The 25,401-nt window shown below is 51.9% G+C and overlaps 2 protein-coding genes across 8 annotated transcripts in view; one reads left to right on the top strand and one right to left on the bottom strand.

The window, feature by feature from the left end:
• Window positions 1-25,401, top strand: part of ASTN2 (astrotactin 2) — a 330,328-nt gene that overhangs the window by 202,514 nt on the left and 102,413 nt on the right. For all 3 annotated transcript variants that reach the window (XM_057405885.1, XM_057405886.1, XM_057405887.1), the window contains 3 exons: window positions 7,695-7,819; window positions 8,221-8,325; window positions 9,687-9,866. In XM_057405885.1, coding sequence (XP_057261868.1) covers window positions 7,695-7,819; window positions 8,221-8,325; window positions 9,687-9,866 — 410 coding nt within the window. The remainder of the gene's footprint in view (window positions 1-7,694; window positions 7,820-8,220; window positions 8,326-9,686; window positions 9,867-25,401) is intronic.
• TRIM32 (tripartite motif containing 32) lies at window positions 15,926-22,407 on the bottom strand. Of its 5 annotated transcripts, none has more exons than XM_057405891.1 (4): window positions 21,835-22,407; window positions 18,436-21,060; window positions 16,217-16,673; window positions 15,926-16,089 (listed from the first exon to the last, which is right to left on the bottom strand). In XM_057405891.1, exon 2 carries the CDS (start codon window positions 20,991-20,993, stop codon window positions 19,050-19,052), a length of 1,944 nt encoding a protein of 647 aa, XP_057261874.1. In that variant the 5' UTR covers window positions 20,994-21,060; window positions 21,835-22,407; the 3' UTR covers window positions 15,926-16,089; window positions 16,217-16,673; window positions 18,436-19,049. The 5 variants fall into 5 exon arrangements, with proteins under 5 accessions (XP_057261874.1, XP_057261872.1, XP_057261871.1 ...); XM_057405889.1 differs by adding an exon at window positions 21,213-21,281 and having other exon boundaries at window positions 15,926-16,673; window positions 21,839-22,407; XM_057405888.1 differs by having other exon boundaries at window positions 15,926-16,673.

Below are 25,401 nucleotides of genomic sequence, written 5' to 3'. Positions count from 1 at the left end.
TCCTTTCCAAACTCTTACACCTTATCTCCGTCTTAAAGGTTAACGATGAAGCTTAGGAGAGGGAAATACATGCTTAAGATCCCAAATTGTTAAAGAGAATGGATGCGTGTGCGGAGCAGAGAGCTGGCTCTGCATTTACATTGCAAAGGCAAATATTATTTAAAAGGCAGTGCTTGTGCTTCCCAGGGCGTTGCAGCTGGGATGTGGGTTGCTCTGTGGGAGAGCTGGTGGTGTGAGGGGCTGCAAGAGGAATCCCATAGGAACTGCATCCAGTTCCTTGGGAAGTCGCAGCATGGAGTCCTGGCTCCTCTGGAGCCAGTGGGAGTTCTGCCTTTGTTGTCTCATTACAAATAATGACAATGAAAGCACCAGGCACGGAGCTGTTGGAGCAATGCTCAGGAGGTGATTGCAAACAGCACCCCAACAGTCCCCATGCAAAGGGACCTGCAGCCTTAGATCAACTCATCACTGAAATCATCATCCAGAGGAGGTGTCCAGCCCAGCTCTGGGATGCTCAGGCATAGAAAACCCATCCCCATAGAGAAACAGAGCCCAGATCATCTTGCCCTGGCCACAGCCTGGTGGGCAGGAGCTCCGTGAGCTGCTCCAGGTCTGTCTGCTCCATCCACATGGTTCAACAGCTGGAAGCTGCTGAGCTCATGGGAGCCAACAAGGTCAGACCCTTCGGCTGTCAGTGATGGCAGAGCTGATGGAGGGAGACACCCTGAAGGGCAGATACATGGAGCAGGACACGGATCCTCCTGTGCTTTGCAGACAGGCAGGTTTCTCATCAGCCACATCAGCTGCTGGGCATTTCCCAGACCTTCCACACAAGGAGGGATGGCACATGGGTCTGACATGTCATCGTGGTCCTGCCACCGGGTTGGAGGCTCAGGACAAGGCTGCTAAGGCTAAACCCCAGCCAGATGTGGAGCTACTGCCTACCCTGTTGTTGGGATAAACAATGCAGAGCCGCATGAGTAAGGGGTTTTGGCTCCTTGCGTGTTTGCTTTGCTCCTGCAGAAGGAGAGGAGCAGATAGGTGTGTGTGGAAGGGTTTGTTTGCACCTCAGTGACGTGATGCTCAAGTGATGTGACTTGAGCAGGACAATAGTAAGGAGATAGCAGCTTAAAGATGCAAAGTGTTGGGTCAGACATATGCTGGGCTGTATTTCATCAGCTTGTCCAAGCAAGCAGTGCCTCACATAAGGAGGTTTCCAGCAGCAGATTGCTTGGATCTGAGCTGTCAGAGGGAAGAGGCTGTCAGTGGACTCTTTTGGGCTGTGATGCAACCAGGAGATCTTAGCCAGGTTCAAGTGTTAATGATGATGGCAGCTTCTGCACCAAGTCGTGTCTCCCAGCTCATATGAACTGGGATATGAATCCCTGGGGATTCACTCCCTGTGAATGTGGGCTTCAAGGAGCAACTTGTGCAAAGTTACAGGCAAACACCAGGCAGGTTCCCACTCTGTTCCCTTTCTCCAGCCACAGGGGTATCCACGCTTTTTCCCTTCTTTCATTCTCAAACATGGGGGGGTTGACTTCTCTTAAAACCTCTTGCAGAAAATCACATTTAAACTTGAGAAATTTGAATCCCAAAGGGAATAATCCATAGATTTGCCCAGTTCCGTAACAGGCTGAAAGCTAGAGCTTTGTATGGGATTCCCAGCTCAGTAATGAAGGCATAAATCCAGCGTTGCCTGCCTGCTGCACAGGCGCCGGGCGTTGCTGTGGGAACCAGAACTTCCCAAACCTGTATTGACTCAGCACTCAGTTCAGCCTCTTCCCACCAGGCATTCCGGAGGGAGGGAGATCCACAGCCTAATGTGGGATTTCACCCATAGGAGACACTGGAATACTGGAATAAATAGCTGGATAATGGGGAGCAGGGAAGGGAGAATAACGTAAGGTGATGAATGGGTGCTGTGGGCACTCATCTGAGCTTCACAGCTTGTGCTGCCTAGAGCCACGTGTTGGTGGTGGACCTCCTTCAACAGCAAATCCCATCACTGGTTGCCTGCTCCAGGGCTCACCAAGAAGGAGATCTTTGCTTCTGTCACTAAACTTCTCCATTGCTCCATCTCAAGAGCACATTCCTGTGTGTTTCCTTTAGAAGTGGCTTCAGGAGAAGATGCAGTTTTCCTCCATGATGGTGAATACGATGCTGGAGTGCTTGGTGGCATCACCGGGCTGTGTGGTCCAGGTGTTAGGGTTTGGGGGATGCTTGGAGATGGTCTGTATGAAAACCAGGTCGGAATGGTCCAGTGTTGGCAGAGCATGGTACTGATGGATCTATTTGCCATCCTCTGTTTTGTGCTTAAAAGAAACACCACCTTAAAAATCTCTGCTCAGGTTTTGCAGCAGGTTCAAATGGAGTTGATAAATGGCTTTGGATCAACTGAATTGCTGTTTTACAGTGCATAAACCACTCACCAGGAAGGAATTCCCTTCCCTGCTTCTGCTGGCTCCTTGGAGCATCGCTGTTCCCACTGCCCGCATCCTTCTGTCCGGCTGTCTCAGGTCTTGAAATCCCATATCCAGATGTCATTTGCTGGCTGTCACCATCCTTGTGCCATGGCTGGGGTCGCTCCCAGCTCCACAGAGGGTTCTGGGGCTCAGTCTGAGGATGTGCGGAGGGGATGGTGCTGAGCCCCATGCACATGGGGACATCACACCAGCACCGTGCGTGCCCACAGGCGCTGCGGCCCCAGCACTGGCATCAATTTACCTCTGGAGCACCTCAATTTAAATGCTAATTCTCCTGCACCGACTTGCTAAGGCAGCTATCACATATTGTCAGGCTGTTTAGTGCTGGCACTGAAGTGGAGATACACGCTGGGGACATGGTGGGGAGGGACGGGCCGTGCTGGTCTTATCCACAGCACAGGGGCTGATGGAGGGATGGGGATGGCCATGGTGGCTGCAGCAGAGGGATCTGGATTGATGCTCTCTTCTGTCCCCATTGCAAACAGTCGTTAGAGCTGAACATTAGGGAGCTGGAGGGAGCTCCAGCGAGACTGGTCTCTCCTTTTTCATCCTGCTTCATTACACAAGTGTGGGGCCTTGCTAAAATTAATGATCAGTAAATTTGGAATAAGTAACTGCTGCTTCAGAGGGTTTGCATTAAGCCTTTATAATTCACCCGTGCCTGAGGTCACAGAGACACGTGGGGGGAGATTTACAGTGTGCTTACCTTCTCCAAAGTGGTTGTGGAAACAGGACACCCTCTTTCCTGTCTCCCAATGGCTTTAGATTAACTTTCTTTGGGTGATGATAAGCTAAAAAGAAGCTATTTCTGCATGTCCCATGTCAGATGCAGGCTGGGCTCTTGTGAGCTTCCAGCCACCCCAGTGGGAAAGCTTCTTGGAGGGTAAGTTGGATCAAAACCGGGCACTCCATAACCTCAAACCCATCATGTTCTCCCCAAGCCATTGAGGGACAGAAATAAGGGAGATTAATAAATGATGCTTGCTAGAGAAGGTGTCCTTCCAGGCTTGCATACCAGAAAGCACAGTCCTCCCATAGTCACTTTGCTGAACACAGGCACTCTGGATGATAATGTGATTAACGTTTGTAGCTGTGCTGGCTCAGATAAGGGTAATTAAATCTCATGCTCCAGGGCATAAGCTAATCACTCGTGGGGTCATTTTCTATTACTATTATGGTTTTACCCCTTCATGAATATATTTGCCCAGTTGCTGTGATTCAAGGCGTGCATCCATGGCCAGCAGTGGAAGGAGGCAGAAGCCCCATCCCAGTTGATGCTTGGATTTGCAGTGGGAGTTGCACAGGAGCAAGGAGGTCTCTAAAAAGGGTCAGTGGGCAGAGTCCACCCCTGCATGTGAGTCACCGGCTGATGTTTCACTGCTGCTCCCACTGCAAGCTTGGCTTTGAGCACCTTTGCCATGGGATGAGGTGTCCCAAGGCTCAGCAGAATCATTCCATAGACCAGGACCCTGTGGCTGTGGTGCCATCCAGGTAGACCACAGCTTTCCGGCTGCTCCCAGTGCCTGCATTGGGCTTTCTTGTTCCCTTAGGCTCCCTTTTGCTCAGGGATGCTGTGGGATGCTCATCCCTTTTGGATGCTTCCTGTCAGCTGCGTGAGCTGACACCAGCCCTGCGGAGCTCAGCAGTGCAGCCCTGCACTGCACTGCACCACGGCTGTATCGCATGACCTTGGGTGTATTATTTAAGGTCAGATCCCCCAAAAGCATCTCTAGTTTGTGTATCTAGGACAGGAGAACACCAGCACAGCGGGATCTTGCTGCCTGAGCCCTCCTCCTGGTACCTGAGCAGCCGCTGGTTGCCTTTATCCCAGCAGCATCCCAAGACTGAGGGAGCTGCTGTTTGCTGTGTAACCCAAGGCAATGGGAGCATTATAGATTCAGCCAAGGGTATAGGAAGTGTCCACTAAAGCCAGGATTTTGAGCTCAGTTTAATCCAGGTGACTGCCTTCCTCCTCAGCAAACCCTGCCTTTATAAAAGCCTTTGGCCATTTGACCTTTCCCAGCATCAAGACTTGTTTGTCTGGAAGTCGGCTTCCTCCTGAGGCAGGGATGTACTCTGCATTGGATGCTACTCAGGACCAGTGCTGCGAGGGCGAAAGAGCATTTCCTTGTATAATGACTCAGTATTTGCACAGTGCCCTGAGAGATTATGAGATCCCCACCAGGAGAGTGCTGCCAGTCGATGCGTGCGTTCAGTGTGCGTTGTGCTGGATGAGAGCAGTTTACTCACTGTTCCTGCCAGTACCAAGCATCTGCTCTGTGAGTGATAGGGAGATATAGGGGGGCAGAACAAGAGACAGAGCAGGATGCTGTGGGGCTAACAGGGGCTGGGATCAGGCAGGTTTGCCTGGATCTCCCCTGATCCCATTGGAATAAACCAGTAGGAGCCATGAGGTCGTGAAGGCATCGCCGTGCTTCTTGGAAACGGCACAGACCCCCCCGTTGTGAGCCCTGCACCCATTCAGAAGTGCCATTGGCTCAGCCAGCACATGCACAGGGATGCTGTCACATCCCTCTCCTCGCCTCTGTCCCTGTCGCTCACACAGAGCCTGATGGCTTTGATCAGCGCTGCCAGAGAGCACAAAGCCTGGTAGGAGCCGTTCCGAGCCTCTATGGCGAGCAGCGCCGGAGCCGCAGGGCTGTTAACGAGGAGCAGAGGAAGAGGAGCTGCAGCCCTCTGCCGGCTGCGGGTCCGCAGCGCACGGCCCTGGCGCAGCCGGATGGGGGGGGTCCCATCCCCTGCCCCCCGTTTACCCTCTTGCACCCACACGTGCACTGGGTGCTGGTGTGGAGGCGGCTGGTGGGGCTCTGCACCCAGTGGGTGCTTCCCCCCCGCATGGATTCAGGTCATCCCTGGGGTGATGGGGAGCAGGGGGCTGGAGGTGGGAAGAGGATGCAGGAAGGGTTTGGTAGCAAAAATGCATCATGGACGTGCTCCTGAAGCCAAGCCTTGCCTTGTATCACTGCGTGACAGGAGCATGTGTGTGCTCACACCTTGACTTGCACTTGCCCCTTGGTTTTCCCTGTCATTTTGGCTGTGGAGCAGTTAAAGCAAATGGGATTGCAGCAATTGGCACTGCAGAGTGTGGCGTTCTGATAAATACCTGTTCATAGAGGTGTCAGCTCTGAACAGCAGCTCCTGTGTGCGTGTTCCCCTCGTGCTGGTGTGCATCTCCTGCTTCTCCCTCCTCAGCTGCTCATGTATGGACCCACCAGCCCCTGGGGTCTGTCCTGTCACCCCATAGAGTAGATGTTAGGATAAAGTTCTTCCCTGTGAGGGTGCTGAGGCGCTGGCACAGGGTGCCCAGAGAAGCTGTGGCTGCCCCATCCCTGGCAGTGTTCAAGGCCAGGTTGGACACAGGGGCTTGGAGCAAGCTGCTCTAGTGGAAGGGGTCCCTGTCTGTGGCAGGGGTTGGAGCTGGAGGAGCTTTAAGGTCCCTTCCAACACAAAGCAGGCTGTAAGTCTGTGAGCCCAGCTCGGGCCCAGGGACAGCTGCTCTGTGGGCTCATGGCACGGGCGGGTGTTTGTGAGATGGTCTGGATCGGTTTGTACTGGGGGAGAAGGAGATGCTGCTTCTTTGCATCTTCTCTGTCCTGTGCTTGCATTCAGGGCACTGGGTTAACTGTCTCCTGGTGTCTGCTTCTTCAGGTGTTGGTAGCACTGATGCTTTCCTCCCTTTTCTGCTGAGGGAGAGCAGCAGGGACATGGAGGCTCCTTCCCATGCTCCCTCCTGACGCGCCTCGCTTCGCAGCCCCTCTTCCCAGCACCCACAGCTCCTGGCTCTGCAGTGATTGCAGCTCTCCATTTGCATTGCAAAGACAGCAAGAGGCTCAGAACAGCAAAGCACTGCTCCAGCACGGGGATCAGGCACCCAGCATGATCAATGGGAGACGTGTGAGCACGTGTGTGAGCGAGAGCCTTTTCCCCTCAGATAAACAGATCACTTTGGCAATACCTAAGTGAAGTTCCTGAGATGCAATTGGGTGCTGGTGGCTTTCAGATGGGGGTGCTGCTGCCTAATGTGTCCCACTGTGACCTGCAGCTCGTCATCCCAGTGCTCCTCACCCACCTCAGTGCTGGAGCATCCCCAGGCTGGTTGTGTGGGGCTACAACCTCCTGCTCACCACTAGTGCAGGACGCATGGGCTGTATCCTGGCCCTGGAGCAGCAGTAGGGCTTCGGGGAAGCGCTCCACCAACTCAGCATCTCACTGCAGTAGTGCCCGAGGTGTCCCCACATGTGAGATGATGCTGGAGCATCCCCCCCACACACACCATGGATGTGGGGGATAAAGCAAGGGAAGGGGAATGAAACCAGGAGCTGGTTAGAGGAAAATCTGTTCCTAACAATGCAGCTAGGGCTGAGCATCCCCCAGCGCCCGGCACTGACCTGATTTCACAGGAACCTCCCTTTTCCCTGCTCCGCTGCCCTTTTGTCTCCGCTCCCAGAGGACACGGAGCCTCCTGGCCTATATTTTGGCTCTAAGATCAATATTTAAGCTCCCCCCCTCTCATTCCCTTTGCGCAGGCGCGAGGCATTTCGCTTGCGGGGGGGGGGAGGCTCGTCTCCCAGAGACCTGTCTGTTCACCCATTCAAATCATTGCCCTGCTATCGTTGTTCTAGAAACAATTCATTAGGGGCCTATTACACAATGTTCTACCTGCCAAGGTTAGAAAAGAGCCTGCGTGTGTGGGGAAATCACACCGTGAGCTGCACGCGCTGGGTTTGGGGTTTTTCTTTGGTGTCTGTCTGTAAATGAAGCTTTTCCTCCTTTTACAGAGTAAGTCATCTGGGGGCAGAGCTGTGGAGGGGATGGGAAGCTCCAGTGGGGCTTGCTCACGGTTCAGTCCTGGGAAGATGCTGCTGGTGGTGGGAAGGGGTAGGTTTGGGGTGTCACAGCCTCCTCACTGCTCTCTGCGCCCTCTCACTTTAAAACCTGAGCCAAAACCAATGGCTGGCTCCCCAGGCTCAGAGCAGTCTCTTGTTGCAGAGGGCTGATGGAGCCCTGGTCCTTGGGGAGCTTATTAGGCATCACAGGGGCTGCTAACCCCATCCCCTGTCAGGTCTCCTGCTTGGAGGCGTTCTTCACCCTCCTGAGCCACCCATCCCTGTGCCGTTGGGCGGCTCGGCCCCCCTGCCCGGCCGTGGCCTGCATTGTTGCTTTGCAGTTGTCTTCTTCTCTCTGCAGGGAGAATAACTTCATCAAGGACTTCCCGCAGCTGGCCGATGGCCTCATGGTGATCCCACTGCCCGTGGAGGAGCAGTGCCGTGGGGTCCTCTCCGAGCCGCTTCCCGACCTCCAGCTTCTCACCGGTACGAGCTGCCCCAATGGGGTGAGCGCAGGAGCAAGAACCCCTTTTCCCACCCTGGATCCCAGTGTGGTCCCCAAGGGGCATCGGAACACCCAGTCTCGCAGTCCTTCATGGCACCCCTCCTGTGTGCCTGGGGCAGATGTAGTGTATGGGCTGTGTGGGTCTGCCCTGGCATGGCAGGGCAGCATCTCCATCCCTGCGAGATGCAGGCAACCACATCCATTGCAATGCTGGTCCTGCCAGCAGCCTGGAGACCCCATGGCATAGCCACCAAAGGAGGTCACCATCCCTGCCCCTATTCCATTTCATGTCCCTGTATCATGTAGCAAAGCAGTTCCTCAATGTCAGCATTAAGCATCTCTTGCAGCAGCAAGGGCTGAGCATCGGCTCTTTCCTTTGCAGGGGACATCAAGTACGACGAGGCAATGGGCTACCCCATGGTGCAGCACTGGCGGGTCAGGAGCAACCTCTACAGGGTGAAGCTCAGCTCCATCACCCTCTCTGCAGGTGAGGCTTGGTAACATCACCAAGATGTGTGTCTGCATGGGCGGGTGGGTGGTGGTCCTCTGCCCCAAGGCACAGTCATGCCAAGCATTGGCTTTGCTTGTGCAGTCACTCACACTACAGAGGTGAGCAGAGAGACTTTCCTCCTTTATACATGGGGGAAACTGAGGCAGGGAGCTCAGTCCCTGGGGTCAGAACCAGGATCAAGCTAAATCACTGCAGTAAGGATTCATGAGGGGGTGGCTCTGTATATGCGTGGGTACAGAAAACAATGAGCTCTTGAAAGCACGTGGTTTCAAAAGGCCCCAAAGCGCTTCTAAATGTGGGTCATACGAAGCAGGGAGTCGCAGATGAAGCAGGGGGTGGGTGGGAGGATCCTGCAAACGTCAAAACATTTCAGTGCCGCGTGTTCAGAGCTACCCGTTTTGTTGGGAAACGCTGGAGCGTTTTGTTGTGACCTGGAATGTTTTGCCTTTTCCTTTCAAAACAGAGGTTTTTTTCATGTATGTGTATTTAAAATATCAGCCTGCTTTGAAATGAAGAAAGAAAAAAGGGATCTGGTGCAGACAGAACAAAACCACCTGCTTGGAGCTGAAAAACATCCTTGGGTTCAGCTCCGAATGAATTCTTCTTGCTGCTTTATTAAACCCACCTTCTCTTTCAATAACCCAAGCAACCAGCCAGCCCCATAACCTCATTTTGGTGCCTGTAATGAGGTATTCTCTTGCAGTGCGTTTTCATTTCCACCACTGAACCAAGCCAATGATATTAGCCAGCTTTAAATGATGCCCAGGTGCTGTGTGGTGGCCTCAATGATATCTCCATTGTTCTTGTCCTGTGCTACCCATCGCCACTATGTGCATGGGTGCTGTGGAGTCCCCTGACCTCCCACACCTATGGTGTGCCCAGTGCCATCACCCCAGAGCCTGTGTCCCCCTGGACTGTCTCCAGCTTTCCTAGAAGTAGTTATTGGTTGTACAGGATGTTTCCTCTGGAGATGTGGTGCAACGTGCAATAAATCCATCCTTGCAACAGGAGAACATCTGGTAAAGGCCAAGCACATCCTCTGGGAGAGAACCAATGATGTGCCAGTGGCCTGAAGAAGAGGATGGAGCTGGCAGGAGAGGGTGTGCACACACATGTTCACATCCTGTAAAGGGATCTCAGAAATTACTTAGGGAGAGGGATAGTAGAAGGATGCCAGAGCCAAGGGTATAGAACAGTGGATTCCAAGGGATCATGTACAGCATGGAGGCAAGAGAGGAGGAACTGCACTTTGCCCCTATGTGGGGACTTGCACGGCTCAAGCAGGGGATCTCTGGGTCTCCCTCCATCTCTGCTGACCCCCTGCCTCCATCCCACAGGCTTCGCCAACATCCTGAAGATCCTGAACAAGGACAGCAGCCGGGAGGAGCTGCTCTCCTTCATCCAGCAGTTTGGCTCCCACTACGTCGCGGAGGCTCTGTATGGCTCCGAGTTCAGCTGCACCATCCACTTCCCCAGCAAGAAGGTCCAGCAGCAGCTCTGGCTCCAGTACCAGAAAGGTGAGGAGCGCAGTGGGGACTGGCAGGGGTACCATTGCCGGTTGTCGTTTGTGCTGTTTTCCATCCATCACCCCCTTTCCCCTGTGCATTCACCGTCACCACGCTGGTTAGTGGGCACAGACAGGAGTCTTGTACCGAACCAAGTGCCCAGCAGCAGGAGATGATGGCACAAGTCCATGGGCAGCATCCCAGAGCCAGGTGAACCCATCCTGCCTTCTCCTGCCCCCCAGCTCCATCCTTTCCTGGGTGACCCACATCACCATGTGTACCCCACGCACCGTTGGTGCCCAGGGCTGGGTGATGGAGATGTGACATAATTGAGCTGTCTCAGGATGGCTTCATTTTATTGCTTGTGACAATGACAGTCTTTAAGGAAGTGCATTAAATCAATAGCAGACTCGTTGTGCTACACCATAAATAACGAGACACATCATTAAACAGGGCAATAAACTTCAGGACTTCAAAGTAATACAATTAGGTTATGTTTATAAAAACTCCCTTATTGCCATAGCCTTCCATTTGCCAAGTCATCTCTGTCCTCCAGGGAGTGGGGGATATTCCCTGGGTCTGATAGCTTTCCATTGAAAAACATCTCTGGTGTTTCCTATGTGTAAGGGCTGATGGTGATAGAGGTCGTCAAAGCACTTGTGCCTTGCCCGTGAGAGTGGCCTTGGTTTGTGGAAGCCAGCGGATGGAGATGTGCTCCCACCCGCCGCCTCCATTGCTTTCTGCTTATTTATTCTCTCTGTATTCCCAGCACAGCTCATCTTGGAAGCACATTTATAACACCCTGTACTCGTTTGTTTGGGTTTTAAATAGTGATAAATGAAGTTTGCCATAGCAATGCCCTGGTTTAGCAGCAGAAAGCAGCACGCAGGTGTGTTGTTTAGGTACTGGTGCTGCTGTGAAGCATTCGGGAGCACTTGCTGCAACCCCTGGGCAAAAACGCCAGTGTGGAGCAGGCCCACAGTGGCTCCATGGTCCCAGCACTGTCACTGCAGATGCAGTGATTCTCCTTTTTAGTCCATGGTATGTGGCTGGCTGAGGCAGGATCCCTTGCTCCTGCATGGAGCTGTGCCTGCCCCGTGCTGCTTGCAGGGCTGCCCCATGTGCTGGGGGCATCCGGAGCATCCTTCCCCACCACCAAAGCACCTGTGGTACCTCGGGGGGTTTGCATGTAATGCCTGGACATCATCATTCAATTTCTGACTGTGCAGCATCTGGGTATTTGGCTCTGACCTTGTTCTTTGTGCATGGCTCCGTCTGTGGCTTTGGTAGCTGGTGGGATGTGAGGTTGAACTTCGTGGCTGTCGGTACTGCAGGGGGGACCAGTGTTGCACTTAGGTCTTTGATGGGTGGAAAATGCTCTTGGAAGGATATCAAGGATGCTCAGGGCTCTTGCTGATACAGTGAGAGATTGGTTCTGTGAACAGAGGGGAGACTGAGATGAGCTCTTAGGCAGAAGCTCTTCCCTGTGAGGGTGCTGAGGCGCTGGCACAGGGTGCCCAGAGAAGCTGTGGCTGCCCCATCCCTGGCAGTGTTCAAGGCCAGGTTGGACACAGGGGCTTGGAGCAAACTGCTTTAGTGGAAGGGGTCCCTGCCAGTGGCAGGGGGTTGGAACTGGATGAGCTTTAAGATCCCTTCAGCACAAAGCAGGCTGTGATCCCATGACAGGGAAGTGTCACAGGAAACCCAATGCTCTTTCCTGGAGAGCCCCCCTGGTAGCTAAGAGAAAGAGCTTGCCATTTAGGGTAGACAGCATCTATTCCCTGCTCCTCCACTGGTTTACACTCATTTTGCCAGTGACATAAGGAGGATGGGAATAAATAGCTCCAGCTCGACGGTTCTGGATGCCTTCTCCACTCAGAAACAGCTCTGGCCTGCCGAGCTCCCTGCTGCTAGCCAGCCCGTTCCCGAACCGCTCAGCGAGCACACATATGCATCATCTCTAATAAATACACAACCAAGGCTGGCGTAGCTGCAATTTGTTAGGGAACAAAGCAGGTCAGGAGAGGAGGAGGGAGAGAGGAGTTTGGAGCTAATAGGGAAGGCACCAAAGAGGATACAAATGTACATTGCAGCATCACACAGAATAACGTTAATGTTTTAATCAGGTTCATCAATCGCGGGGCAGCCTCAGGAGCCGGTAAAGCCACAGCCGCGGTGTCGAGCCCTAATTGAAAACACGGGCTCAAAGAGGAGACCACGCGCTGGCAGCCGGGCTCCTTGTGAAGCTCTGGCTCTCTGCCGAGGCTGGAGCAGCTGGAATGCTGCGCCCGCAGCCGGCACAGGAGCCTGGGGTATGGGTCGGTGTCTGCAGGGCTAAATGGAGGAGAAAGGGATCGGGATTTCAGCAGGAAGGTGGTGTCGTCTCGCTGCCTGGACCCACCGTCCTGTGGGGATGGTGTCAAAGTGTTCAGTGTTCCCCTTCCTCCTGCAAGGAGATAAGGTGTGTGCAGGGGAGGGAGTTCCTATGGGGTTTCAGGAGTAAATCCTGCAAATGAGAGAGCCATAGGGGCTGCAGCACACTGAGCACTGCGCTCTCTTCACACAAACATCCCCCAGTGTTAGCCCATGATCAGACCAGCCCAAACCCCAATTTTACTTCATGCGGAGTGATTAAAAACCCATTTCTGGGGCTGGTTCCTCTGGCTCTGTGCAGCCAAGCAACGCTTTAACTCATCAGAGTGGCCTCCAAGCAGGGACTTTGAGATCGACCCAGCCATTGATCTGTGCCACAGGAGCCCACATCGGTTTTCTCCCCTGTCGAAGCCAGTATTTAACACCGATGGTGTCTCATTAAGCTCACACCAATTGTGTTAGCATCTTTGTTTGGCAGCTGGGGCAAACGTGATGCCCTCGGCCACCTCCTGTTCTGTGTAAGAATGTGCTGGGTCTGGCTGGGATGGAGTGAACTGGCTTTGTAGCAGCCCCTGTGGAGCTGTGCTTTGGATCTGTGGCTAAACCAGTGTTGGTAACACCCCAGTGTGTTGGCTACTGCTGCTGAGCAGTGCTTGCACAGTGTTCAGGCTTCCTCTGTGTCCCCACAGGGAATAGGATGTGATGGGCAAGATGCTGGGAGAGGACAGAGCCAGGGCTGCTGACCCAAATTGGGCTATTCCACATCCCATAATGCCATGCTCATTGAGGAAACTGGAGGTAGAGGCTGGGACTCACCCCAGCACAGAGACTCATGAAGTGTATGGGAGGAAAGAGCAATCCCTCCATCTGGAAACCCTCCTGCCAGGGACCATTTCATTTGCTGATAAGGGTTTATCAGAGACCTGCTTTCTCTTTGGCCCCTTGGTCCAGCTGGATGAGGAAGAAGAGGAAAGCTTGGTTAGGAAAAGGGAATTACTGCTCCGAGAGCACAATCTGACAGCCCCAGTGGGATTTCTCCATGAGCTGTTCTAGCTTGCTCATTCCTATTGGAGAAGCCCAGCCTGGGAGCAGGGAGGGATGCTGATGGGCTGGGGATGTTCTATGCATGGGTGGAGGAGATTCGGAGCGTTTCATCACCCCGTTAAGTTGTTCAGGTCTGCAGTGAGTGAAATGTTTTCTTTGCATTTCCTATGATTTCTAGATAGAGTTTTCTTGGCTGAGCTTACCTGGGCAAGTTGGGTGCTCAGCAAGCTGAACTTTGAAAGTGGCTGCTGCAGACGTGAATGATGCTCCCCCTCAGTAACAGATCATTGAGCAAAACAGTCCATGGAGAGGCTGTGGTCTGCCCACCCACCTCCCCAGTACTTCTTTCTTGTCTCTTGGACCATGCGTTGTTGACTGCATTTCTCTTTCAGAGGTTAAAGTTTTCATGCTTTCTTGTGGACCCAGCAATTCAGACAAAAGATCTTCATAAAATAGGAGCCATATTAAGGATACAGCCATGAGCTCTGCTAAAATAGCTGCCTATATTCTTCTGAGCAGGGTCTGTGGATCCCTCCTGTCCTCTCAAGGTCTCATTCCTCTCCCTTCAGGTCTGATACTGACATAACACACTTAAAATTGAACTGGTCCATGGGGGGAACCTGTAGTTTTTGCAATCAGGTGCATTAAGAAAGCTGTAAGGCAAGCTTTGCATCTATTAAAGGAATGTCATGGTTTAAGACCAGGTGCAACTAAGTACCACACTCATCCCCCTAAACCATCCCCTTTGGAATGTGGCGGGGGGGGGGGGGGGGGGAATTGGGAAAAGGTAAAACCTGTGGGTTGAGATAAGAACAGTTTAATAATTGAAATAAAATTAATAATAACAGAACAGGGAAAAGAGAGAGACGACTAAAACCCGAGACAGACAAGTGATGTACAATGCAATTGCTCCCCACCTGCTGACTGAGACCCAGCCCATCCTGAGCAACAACGATGTCCCGGCCAACTCCCCCCAGTTTCTATCCTGAGCACAATGTTCTGTGGTATGGAACATCCCTCTGGCTAGTCTGGATGGGGTGTCCTGTCTCTGCTTCCTCAGCTTCTCATGCCCCTCCTCACTGGCAGGGCACGAGAGACTGAGGAGTCTTTGATTAGAGTCAGTGCTACTGAGCAATAACTAAACATTGGTGTGTTATCAGCATTACTCTCAGACTAAAGCCAAAACACAGCACTGCACCAGCTACTAGAGAGAGACTTAACTCTATCCCAGCCAAAACCAAGACAAGGAAATAGTGGCTTTCCCTTATACCTTCTTGCTCAGAAGCCAAGCGTACAGAATTTCCCTGTCCTTGAGATCCTGTAACAACCACTCTATTGCCTTTGTTAACAGTCTTGCTTGCAGTTTATGTCATTCTATGTATTTCAAACCCTCAAATTCTGACATTTTGTTCGAAGGAGGAAGAAACAATCTCGTGGTTGCCACAAAATTTAGTTTCGTCTAAAATATGTCTGTTCAATGACCTCATGCACTGCCTATTGTAATCCAGAATTGCCAGGCAAGTCGAGCAATTAGTTGTGCAGAATGAAATAACTTTAAATCCTTGCACTGAGTAATGACCCAGAAAAATCACTTCAGCTATACAATAGAAAAGACTCAAAACATCTGGCTTTAGTTCTACTTCCATAGCTCTGCCCCCTTTGATTAAGAACCAGGCTCTCCCCCCATCCCTTCAGAGACCTGGGCTGTTGATTGCTGCCCAGAACGAATGTTCGCAGCGTAGTTGCTGCTACCCTAAGAAATGATAACTGCTCATAAACCAGCACCTGCATGGCAGTTGTTGTGCACGCATCGTGTGCTTTGATAAACCAGCAACTGGTGTCTGCTTAAAGAGCTGCTTCGTAACATCTGAGATGAGCCCCAGCGCTAAAATCCTTCACCCAGCACAGCAAACTCAGCTGGATGATGGGACCAGGGGAGAATCTGCACATGCTGCTGATGGACCATTTGAATGCTGAGTAGCAAATTGCTTAGTTCTCCTTTGGCTTCACCTACACACACTGCTTCTGCTAGGGTTTACTTGCAGCATTTATCAGAAGTAGCCAGAATAATAGGTAAATCCTCCCAGCAGCCCTCCTACATGTAGATGTGGCACTTGGGGACATGGTTTAGTGGTGGAGTTGGCAGTGCTGGGCTCATGGTTGGATTCAATGATTTTAAATGTCTTTTCCAACCTAAATGATTCTACCAGCCCCAGCAAATGTGTCACCTCTGCAGCAGGGCAGAGCTGAGGCAGAAAGCTGCTTGATGGTCAGGATGATGAGGGGGTTGGATGAGGAAGCTTTCAGCCAGGCCTCCACATCCTGTTATGGAGCATTTAGTGCCAGTGAATTTGAACCAGCTCTTTAAAACATCAGGTATCACCTGCAGTGAAAAGATACTGCCCTTGTGGGAGTATCAGCATGAATTAAGGTGGAAACTCCAGTATTTGTTTATGAGGTGGGTAGGGAAGCATCAGATAAAGTTATGTGAGACCTGCCAAGGAGATCAGATTTATCCTCCTAACCCGATGGCATAAAAGGAGTCTCGTAGCCATTGTGTTCCCAAGTTGAATTCCCAGTGGCTGTAAAACCCAATCTGCCACCAAAGGGAGGAGATAAAGTGTTTTTAATAAGAAAACGGGCCATTTGCAATGCGCTTTTAATTGGATCAATTTCTCCTTTATTACACAATCTTTAAAGCCCAAACACATACGTACGACCAGACAAGCTCTTTCTCCAGGTAGAAAGCAGAAGCCAAACTATTTCATCACGCTCCTTAATGATTCCAGTTCACGTTGTTTGGCAAATGATCACAACACTGGAGGGGAGGGAACCAGGGTGAGAAATACAGCTCTGCAAAACCCCCTCACGGTCACTGTTGTGTTCTAGCAGGGGATATGTGCACCCTGCGGGAGGAACAACAGGTTTTCAGGTCCTCCTTTTACCTCTTTTCCGCCTGAAAGCCAAGAGCAGACAAAGAGCTGCAGGCGACACATAGCACCCCGAGGTGCCAATCGCAGTGTCCTGCCCCAGCAGTGCCTTGCAGGGTGGTGTGATTTCTCTTGGATCATCTGAGCGAGAAACAGATGACAGACGATGCTTTTGTTTGAACTGTATAACCAGGAACAGGCTGGAGGAACCAACTGCTCAGTTTACTGGACCAGCTTTTCTGTCCCTTCAAGCACTCCAGGAGCTGTTATTGCTGGTAGTGTGATGTTTATTGCAAAAAAAAAGCTTAAATAGATCCATGCGGACAGAAAATGACAGAGGTACATATTAGCATAGATAATATTGCTTCAATTATTCAGGTCCATTGTAGCTTCCTGCTTGGAGCAGTTCTTGGAAACAGGAGAAATGTTGAAAAGAGATCAGTAGGAGAGGAACTGTGCTATTGCTGTAACACTGGAAAAAATGCCTTGAGTTACAACGTAATTAACTGCAGAAAGGCCTGGTAATAGTTGTCATGTCCCCAAAACATACATGCAAGGTGAGATCAGCTCCCCATATTGCTGTAACATACCTCAGGCAACTGCCCCTCCCACCCCAAAAAGAGAAGCAGAGAATGTGAATACTGATGTGCAAGTTGGCAGCTTCAGCAAATGAAGGAGCAGTGCAGGAAAAAGGGGGGGTTATCACAGAATCATTATAGAATCCCAGCCTGGTTTGTATTGGGAGGGATCTTAAAGCTCATCCCGCTCCAACCCCCTGCCACGGGCAGGGACACCTTCCACTAGAGCAGCTTGCTCCAAGCCCCTGTGTCCAACCTGGCCTTGAGCACTGCCAGGGATGGGGCAGCCACAGCTTCTCTGGGCACCCTGTGCCAGCTCCTCAGCACCCTCACAGGGAAGAGCTTCTGCCTAAGAGCTCATCTCAGTCTCCCCTATTTATGTTTAAACCCATTCCCCCTTGTCCTGCCCCTGTAGTGCATGAAGGGTTCAGTTCCCATGGGCTCCCTCAGCACCATCTCCCATGGGAGTGTCTTAGCTCCTGCTCCCTTCTCCACAACCTCTTTCCATCCTGTTATAGTAAGGGAAATAGGAAGATTCCCTGATGGAGGGGCACCCCCATCAGCTGGGTGTGTGCTGTGCTGGGCCTCTTCAGTGCTTTGGCTGAGCAGAACAGGGAGAGGAAAAGAAAACCCCACTAAAATCTGCTCCCAGCACTTCTTCTACAAACCTTGTGAGTGCCAAACAACAGGCCGGAGCTTGCAGTGCCTCTGAAGCCGACTTAACTTTGCTGTTTCATTAGGGGAAAGTATATGGGAGCTTAAAAAGAATCACTTGTTGCATCCATGTTGTAGCACAAGTAGCAAACAATTTGCTGTAGCATGGCAGCCACCATAAAATCAGCTTTTAGATTGTCTGTCATGCCCCCAAATTTGCAACTACATTGTTGATAGCAGCAAATAAACACGCTGCAGTGTAACTATTATCTGTGGCAGATTAACATGCTACCACTGTGCCCTATTTAAATGCATCTTTCCTTCAATAAGCTATTCTGGGCAAGCAGCACCACACTGAGGTACACATTTATCAGCCAGGGGAGTAGCACTGTGGGGGCCTTGGTTCACACAGCTGCAGTTTTGTGCTTCATTTGGCCCAAAGCCGTGATGAACATGAACTCTGGAGCCTGCTGGTGCTGTAACAAAATGTATGTGAGGAATGTAGTGTTTTGCTGTGCAAGGAGGAGAAAAAAAAGCAGTACATCAATGGATGTGGTTCCAAGTATTAAAGAAAGAAAACAGCCCCCCCTCCCCTCCTCATCTTGGCAGTGAGCAGCTTGCAGGTATAAAGTGCAGATGAAGTGGAAGCCTATTGCTAAATGGAAGAGTCTGGAATGCAGAATAATGAAGTGCAGGTGAATGTACAGGATGTTCCATTGAATCTCATTTACTACAGACGTATTTCCCCAGCCCTTTCCCACCACCTCCCAGTAAAGCTTCAGATACCAGACATACCTTCCAAAGCCAGTTTCCAGGATACATTTAACAAGAAAACAGTAAATATCAACCATAGGTTCCCTCCCCCCTTATATTTTTTCCTCCAGCCCCCTCCCCTTTTATCCCCTTCTACCTAACAGAACTCTCAGTAGTAATAACCCTGCTGCCACCAGAGAGGGCAGTTCTGTGGCTCAGCTCAGCCTCCCACAGTTGCCCACTACTCACTTGATGTTGAACAGACACGGTTCACCAACGGCACCACAGGGGTGATCTCCTGAATACCCAAAAACCAGAGAGAGAAACCCCTCCCTCATCAGTCTGAAAGCACAGCTCCATCTCCACGCAGTTTAAGAGGGCTATTTCAGTTGATGCAGTGCTGCAATCAGAAATTGCTTTCCCAGGTAGTTGCCCAGACAACTGTTACCCAGTTCCTTGTGAGTTCCACAGCAAGGACTGCCTCTCTGGTTCTCTAAGGGAAGGTGATTTAGAGCAGTCAGTGTTTATGGCACAAAGATACAACGGCTGAAGCTGGTAGTGTAGGTGATGTGGCGTAAGGAGGTGAGAAGGTTTATGGAGTGACCAGTCATTTAACAAGGAACCAATACTCCAGGATAGATCCTTTCCCTTGGCACTTGTTTTTTATTGTATGGATTTTATATATAAAACAGAAGAAGAAGAAGCAGACCACCACCACATAGGCTATTTTGTTTCTAAACACAAAACACAGCGGCCTCTACGTTGACCTCCCCTTTGGTTATGGCACCGTCTTCCTGAATGCTTGACACTGGCTCCTGCCAGATTGCAATGAGGCTGGAAGAATCTCTGCTTAGAGACATGCTTTAAGGGGTGGAATATCTTCTCAGGTGGTAACTGTAGATTTTAATGCAATGATCCCAACAGTCCAGCACCAGCAACTGCCCTTTGGGAGTAATGGCAATACCAACCGGGCAGATGAGTCCTTCCCGGATTAAGATGTTATAGCCCCCTCCTTTAGGAAAATGCAGGATTTCTTTACGGCTGCTGTCAGCAACAATGAGGTCTCCCCTGGCATCTACGCACATCCCAGCAATGCACCTGAAATCCTCATTCTCAGAGAAGAAGTGGCTAATCTGGCGCCCCAGCTGCCCATCTGGGCCAACAGAGCCAATTGAAAAGCCTCCTTCTAAATGGTGCTCGTACTGCCGGTTCTCCAGGTTAAGCCCTAGCCCTTGGGTAAAGTATATGGTCCCTTCAGCATCGCAGGTGACAAACTTGGGGCGCACTGCACTACATAAGCAGCTGTACTTCACTACCCCCACGCCACGGTCCACTGTGAAACACCAGAGTTTGCCTCCTTCCACATCAGTCACTACAAACTGGCCCGAAGGCAGAGCAGCGATGCCCCAGGGCTTGCTTAGCTGGCTCCGGTGACACGCCACGCAATGGCCATCCATGGTGTAGACCTTGAAAGAGTTATCGTAGCTGTCGGTCACACCTATGAGGCCGTGGCAGTTCATGGTGACAGAAAGGGGTGTCAAATTGGGTAAGTCTGCTCCAAGGAAACTCAACACAAAGCTGTCGATTCCGCTGGGGCTCCGGCGGATCTCCTTTAGGAAGCCCTTGCGGGTAAAAACCTGGATTCGGAAGTTGCCTCTGTCTGCAACAAGCACTTCACCCTGCAGGGTGACATGTAGGCTGACAGGGAGGTTAAACATCCCTGGCAGGCTGCCCTTGGAGCCCATCTTCCTGATGAAGTGACACTGCTGGATGCTCGTGGCTGCTTCAGGCATCCTTGGCTTGGCTGGGGAGGAACTGGGTGTGCAGCTGGGCTCCTCTTGCACCAACTCGGGCTCCCTGAATGATGCTGATGAGGATGCTGCAGTTTCCATGAGGGATTCCTCCACGTTAACAGTGCGGGGCTTCTTCACCACCTGCCCGATCTGCAGTGGTCCCACATGGCTCACCTTCAGGAGTTCAACCTCTTGAAGAGTCAACTCCCTTGGAAGACTGTTTGTCAGTTCTGGTTCTTCCTCATCTGCTGCCTCCTCTAAGAGGGCTATATCTCCCTGCTTGATTTTGGCAAGGAAATAGTCACAGCGAGACATGATCTGCACTTCTGCTAAGTTCAGCAGATAAGCTTGCTCCTCCATGACCTGATTATTTACCTTCTCCACTTCTGACAAAGAGCTGGTGAAGAACTTGCGTGACCTGACCAGCTCCTCCTGGATCTTGCGCTCTTCTTTGCTGTAATCTTGCAGAACTGCTTTGTATCTAGACTGCAGGTCTCTTGAAACACCTTCCAGAGACGCTTTTCTTTTCTGCAGATCACCCATGAGCTCCCGAAGTCTGGCAAGCCTCGTCCCAAATTCCCTCCTACGCTCTTCAGCAGCCTCTTTGATAGCAACAACTCTGTGTCCTTGAGGCATGTGTGATGACTCCTTGCAGGGCTCACATAAAACCAAGCTGCAGCTCTTGCAGAAGTGTCTTGGCAACCTTCTCCCACAGACCTTGCACATGAGAAGACCCACTGCTTCCCCCAGTCCAGCGGTGTCTATGATTTTCAGCACAGTCAGGTTGTCAGTCATCTGAGCTAAGCTTGTGATCCGTGTGATTTTGCTGCAGAAGGGGCACCGGATCCCATTAATGCTGTTTGCCAGGAGCTTCTCCAAGCACTGTTTGCAGATGGTGTGCCCGCAGTGTAAGAGCTTGGGTCTCAGGTGCTCCTCAGTGAAGGACTCCATGCAAATGGGGCACTCCAGGACCTCTCGGAGTGCATCCGAGTTGAGATGAGGGGCGACAGCCATGGCTCTCCAAGGCAGCTTTACCCAGCACAAAGTCTTCTTCTTGCATCTATTCCGAGGTGCTCCAATTCTGTCCAGAGAGAAAAAAAAAAAAGGAAATGTGATTTATGTCATCAGTTACATATACATGCAATTTCTTTCTGATTTATCACCCAACCCTGGAAAAAAAGCAGCCCAGTTAGCATTGCCACCTTTGGAAAGGATGAATTAGTCATAGCTAACCTCAGAGTAGGCAAACTCCAGCCCCAACTTGCAGCTCCTGGTGTGATGAACTATTCACTCGCAAAATTTCTAAGTAGAACAGAAAGAAGCGTTAATGGCAGCAATAAGGAAGCCCAATAGATATTGATGACTGAATCATCTCCTCATGGTGCCCATCTCCTGCTGCCAAGCCTCTGAGTTTCCATAATTTACTGAAACCCGGGGAGATTAAACCAAGCATTCAGAATGCTGCGCATCCAAAGAGGAACCAGATGGTGCAACGCTTGAGGACATTAATTTATCACCTCTGGAGACCTGCATTCAGATGTGACATCGGGAGCTAACAAAACAAATGTGGTTGCTTTACTCCTCATTTTTTTTCTAGATAGCCAAAATAAATCCTCAAGGCTTCATAGAGTTGCCAGGAAGGGAAACTAGGAGGGATGATCTGTCAGCTTCCACTTGTTCTGGGAATGACCGTACATACTGAAAGCAAACAGTGAAGATTCGATGCCAGTGTTATTTCTTTAACCTCTGCCACCCAGCATCATGCTCCAGCATGCCAATTAAACACAGCTCCACACGGAATAGCAGGAATTAGCACTAATGGAGCTAACAGAGGACTCCAAGCATTTGTTAATACACACCCCAAGTGCTCTCTGTTAGTTCTTGAACTTAGCTTAACTGCATAGAACGTCTCCTGGTTTCAGCTTCGCAGCATTGACCTCATTCTTGCCTTCTGGTTCAGTTTTCCAGCACTCTGGTTGCCATTCAGCTTCAATCCAGGTTTCTCCACCCTCACCTCCCTCCCAGCAGGGAGCAGATCCCGCTGAAGCAGCCGTTCAAAAGGAACAGAACAGGGGTCCCATCATTAAGTTGTTATTCAGTAGACTGAGTTTCAATAGTGTTGCTATTGCATGGCTTAGCTATTAAAAGCAACGGGGAAGGAAACGTTTCTTGTAGGGGAAGAGAAGGGGAGGGAAGGAGTTAGTCTTTAAACTGAAGAGCTGGTCACAGAGGGATGCAGACAGGCACCTTGTCCTGAACTGTGGCTGCATGCACGGAGCACTCTCACTTCCCTGCTGCTGGTTTGCCAGCTTCATCCTTGGGAGCATTTCCAACAGAAAAGTTCAGTTTCCCATTCGCTCAAGTGGGAGAAGGCAACTGCAACGAAGAGAAGTTCTTTATGTTCATGCTGAGAGTTACACAACTCCTTTTAGTCCTTTAAAGCCTGTGTTTCAGGAGGGGATTCAGCAGTGCAGCAGCTCTCATCCCACGCTGGGATCTGATCCCTGGCTCAATGAGCACAGGAGCAGGGAAACGCTTGGCACTTGCTGCTGCTGAATGCTCTTTCCTTTTCTTCCTGGCTCCTATCTCAGGCAGGGAAGCAGAAGCCTGGGCACTGTAGATCAGAAACCATCCTTTGAGGGATGGAGAAATCTGCATTTTAAAACTGCAACACAGGGTACCAGCTCCATTATTCTTATTTTCCTTGGAAATATGTTAGAAAACTTGCTTAGGGGAGGATGAGGGAGCAGCACAGATACCAGATACAGGGAATTACATAAAATACACGTGAAATACATCAAAAACTAGCTTTAAAACAACTGTTCTCATTCAGGAATCAATAACAGAGGGGGGTTTATTGAGTTTTAAGTTCGGTTTGTAGGAAGACGATTTGTCCAAGATTCCTTCCATGCATTTCCTTGGCATGCCAGCACGCGCCTCAGCAACATTAGGTTAACTTTACTGCTGCGCTTCCCTTTCTCTCGTGCTCCGATGGAAGTTTGTTCTCGTGTGTCCATCATTCCAGTGACGCCGAGCAGGGACTGGGGGAAGCCTCAGCCCTGGGTCAGGCTATGACCTCGGTGCATTACATGAGGCAGACTCAAAGCGATTTCCTGCTGTGGTTTCTCCTCTCCCTTTAGTTTTCACCTACCGAGGCGCCTGGAATTGACCGCTGGGGTCCCCCCACCCGTTCAACCGCTCGGGGACAGCAGCAGGATCAGCTCGGGGGGGGGGGGGGGGGGGGGGGGGGGGGGGGCTGCCCCAGCGCTCGGGGCTCACCCCCCGCCTCAGCAGCGCGGGGCCGCGGCTCGTCCCGCTGCTGTCAGCGCAGCCCAACCGCACCCACAGCCCCACCGCGGCCTCCACAAGGGCTCGGAGGGGGCGGACCCACCCCGGGGCTCCCACCCCATGGAGCCGCGGCCCGGCCACGGGGCACCGCGGGAGGGAGGAAGGGGAGGGGGGGGCCCGGCCGCTGCCTCGTCCCGCCCCGCCTGCAGGGGGCGCCGCCGCGTCCCGCCCAGGGCGCTCCCTACCTGCCCGCAGCTGCCGGGACGCGCGCGCGGCTGGCCGGCGTGCCCCGCGCGTTGACGTAACGTGCGTGACGCGACGGGACGTAACGTGCGTGGGAGGGGGGGCGCGGAGCACGACGGGAGATGGAGTCCTGGGTGGAGGTGGCGGAGCGGGGCCGGGAGGAACGAGCAGGGGAGGCGGAGGGGATGCGGGGATAGGAGGGGGTGTTAATGGGGTAGGGAGCTCGGTAGGGGCCGGAGTGGGGCTGCAGGGTGGTGATGGGCCTGGGTCTGCCGCCGCCGGGGGCTGGAGTTGAGGACCTGCCCGCATAGGGCGCTCCCGGCGCGGCCCCTCCTCCTGCTTGGGATGTGCAGGGGCGGTAAAAGCAGACAAAGAAAGGGAAGGGTTGGACTCGGTGAGTTTAAAGGTGTTTTCCCAACTGATTGATTCTAATTGATTATTTTCATCAGGGGCTGTAGCGATAGGGCAAGGGGCGATGGGTTCAGGCTTAAATGGGAGACTGAGATGAGCTCTTAGGCAGAAGCTCTTCCCTGTGAGGGTGCTGAGGCGCTGGCACAGGGTGCCCAGAGAAGCTGTGGCTGCCCCATCCCTGGCAGTGTTCAAGGCCAGGTTGGACACAGGGGCTTGGAGCAAGCTGCTCTAGTGGAAGGTGTCCCTGCCCGTGGCAGGGTTGGAGCTGGAGGAGCTTTAAGGTCCCTTCCAGCCCAACCCAGGCTGGGATTCTGGGGTTCACTGTTCTTGGTTTATTCTGTGCCAGTTCCTGATAATCCAGTTCCTTCTCATCTTCTACCCTGCAGTGGGGACCTGAGCACTGTCATGTTTTCAACTGGCCTATTGAAAACTCATCACTTGGTTCATTCCCACTGTGTTGGAGCAGCCTGTGGGCTCCCAGGACAAAGAGGCCTATTTTGAGGTAGAGAATAGCAAATATAATCGATTGCATATAAATATTGTCAGTGACATAAATATGGGCATTGGCAGCTGTGGTTGCTTGTGTGAGGACCTGCTCAGAGCACGTCCTGGTTCCTACAATGACACCTTTCTTGCAGTGCTGGCCGGTGCTTGGTGCTGCTGCTGTGGCACAGGCAGGAAGCAATGGGGAAATGGAGTGGGTTTGGGTTTGCCCTCGATCAGAGGAGAGCTTGTGCTGCCCGCTCATTGCCTCCTCTGCTCACGCTGGGTGGCAGCAAAAGGTGATCTCTCCAGCAGTCAATGATCATAGAACCAGTCATTTCCCTCCTGCTTCTTCCGTCCTCCTCTTTGTCCCTCCAGCCTTGGTTTCTGACCCCTTCCCCATCAGACAGGCTCTGTGCTGCCTGGGGCTGGTAGCAGTGGTTAGAGGCAGGGGTTTTAGCTCTGCCCTGGTGTTTCTTGGGGTCATGGTGGTGCAAAGGACACCAGTAACAGTGGGTCCCCTGTTCCCACTCAGCTTTCACTTGGCCATCACAAGACCGCTTCATGATGGCAGAACCCAGCTTTACTGTGACCTGGGGTGGAGGACCTGCACAGCACATCAGGAATGTCAGGGCTTGGGGCTTTCCCTGTGGGAGTGGGGAGAAGCAAGGCTTGGACAGGCAGGTCTATGGGAGCCGTGTTTTGAACACCCCAGTGCTGCCAGCATCACTGCTGGTCCCAGTGGTACCCAGGCAGTAGCCAGAATTGAGTAGGAATTAGGGAATGGAATGGGATAGGATAAAATGAAATGGAATGGAATGGATTAGACTAGAATAGAGTAGAATAATTCAGTTGGAAGGGACCTACATCTGAGCAGGGATCAAGAGCAGCAGCGATCAGGAGCAGCAGGGATCAGCAACATGAGCAGTGGATGCACTCAAAGGCAGCAAGAGCAGAGACAAACCCTGACCAGGGCTGCAATGGGTGAAGTTTATGG

Source organism: Pezoporus wallicus, unplaced genomic scaffold (assembly GCF_028554395.1).
Source record: "Pezoporus wallicus isolate ANWC-B61680 ecotype Strahan unplaced genomic scaffold, APGP_CSIRO_Pwel_v1 contig_4684, whole genome shotgun sequence".
Taxonomy (NCBI): domain Eukaryota; kingdom Metazoa; phylum Chordata; class Aves; order Psittaciformes; family Psittacidae; genus Pezoporus; species Pezoporus wallicus.
Note: the sequence above shows the minus strand (reverse complement) of the source record. Positions and strands in the feature narration are given on the sequence as shown.

What these genes read in the sequence shown, in the direction of transcription:
- TRIM32 (XM_057405888.1), bottom strand. Translation starts at nt 20,993, where the DNA reads ATGGCTGTCGCCCCTCATCTCAACTCGGATGCACTCCGAGAGGTCCTG.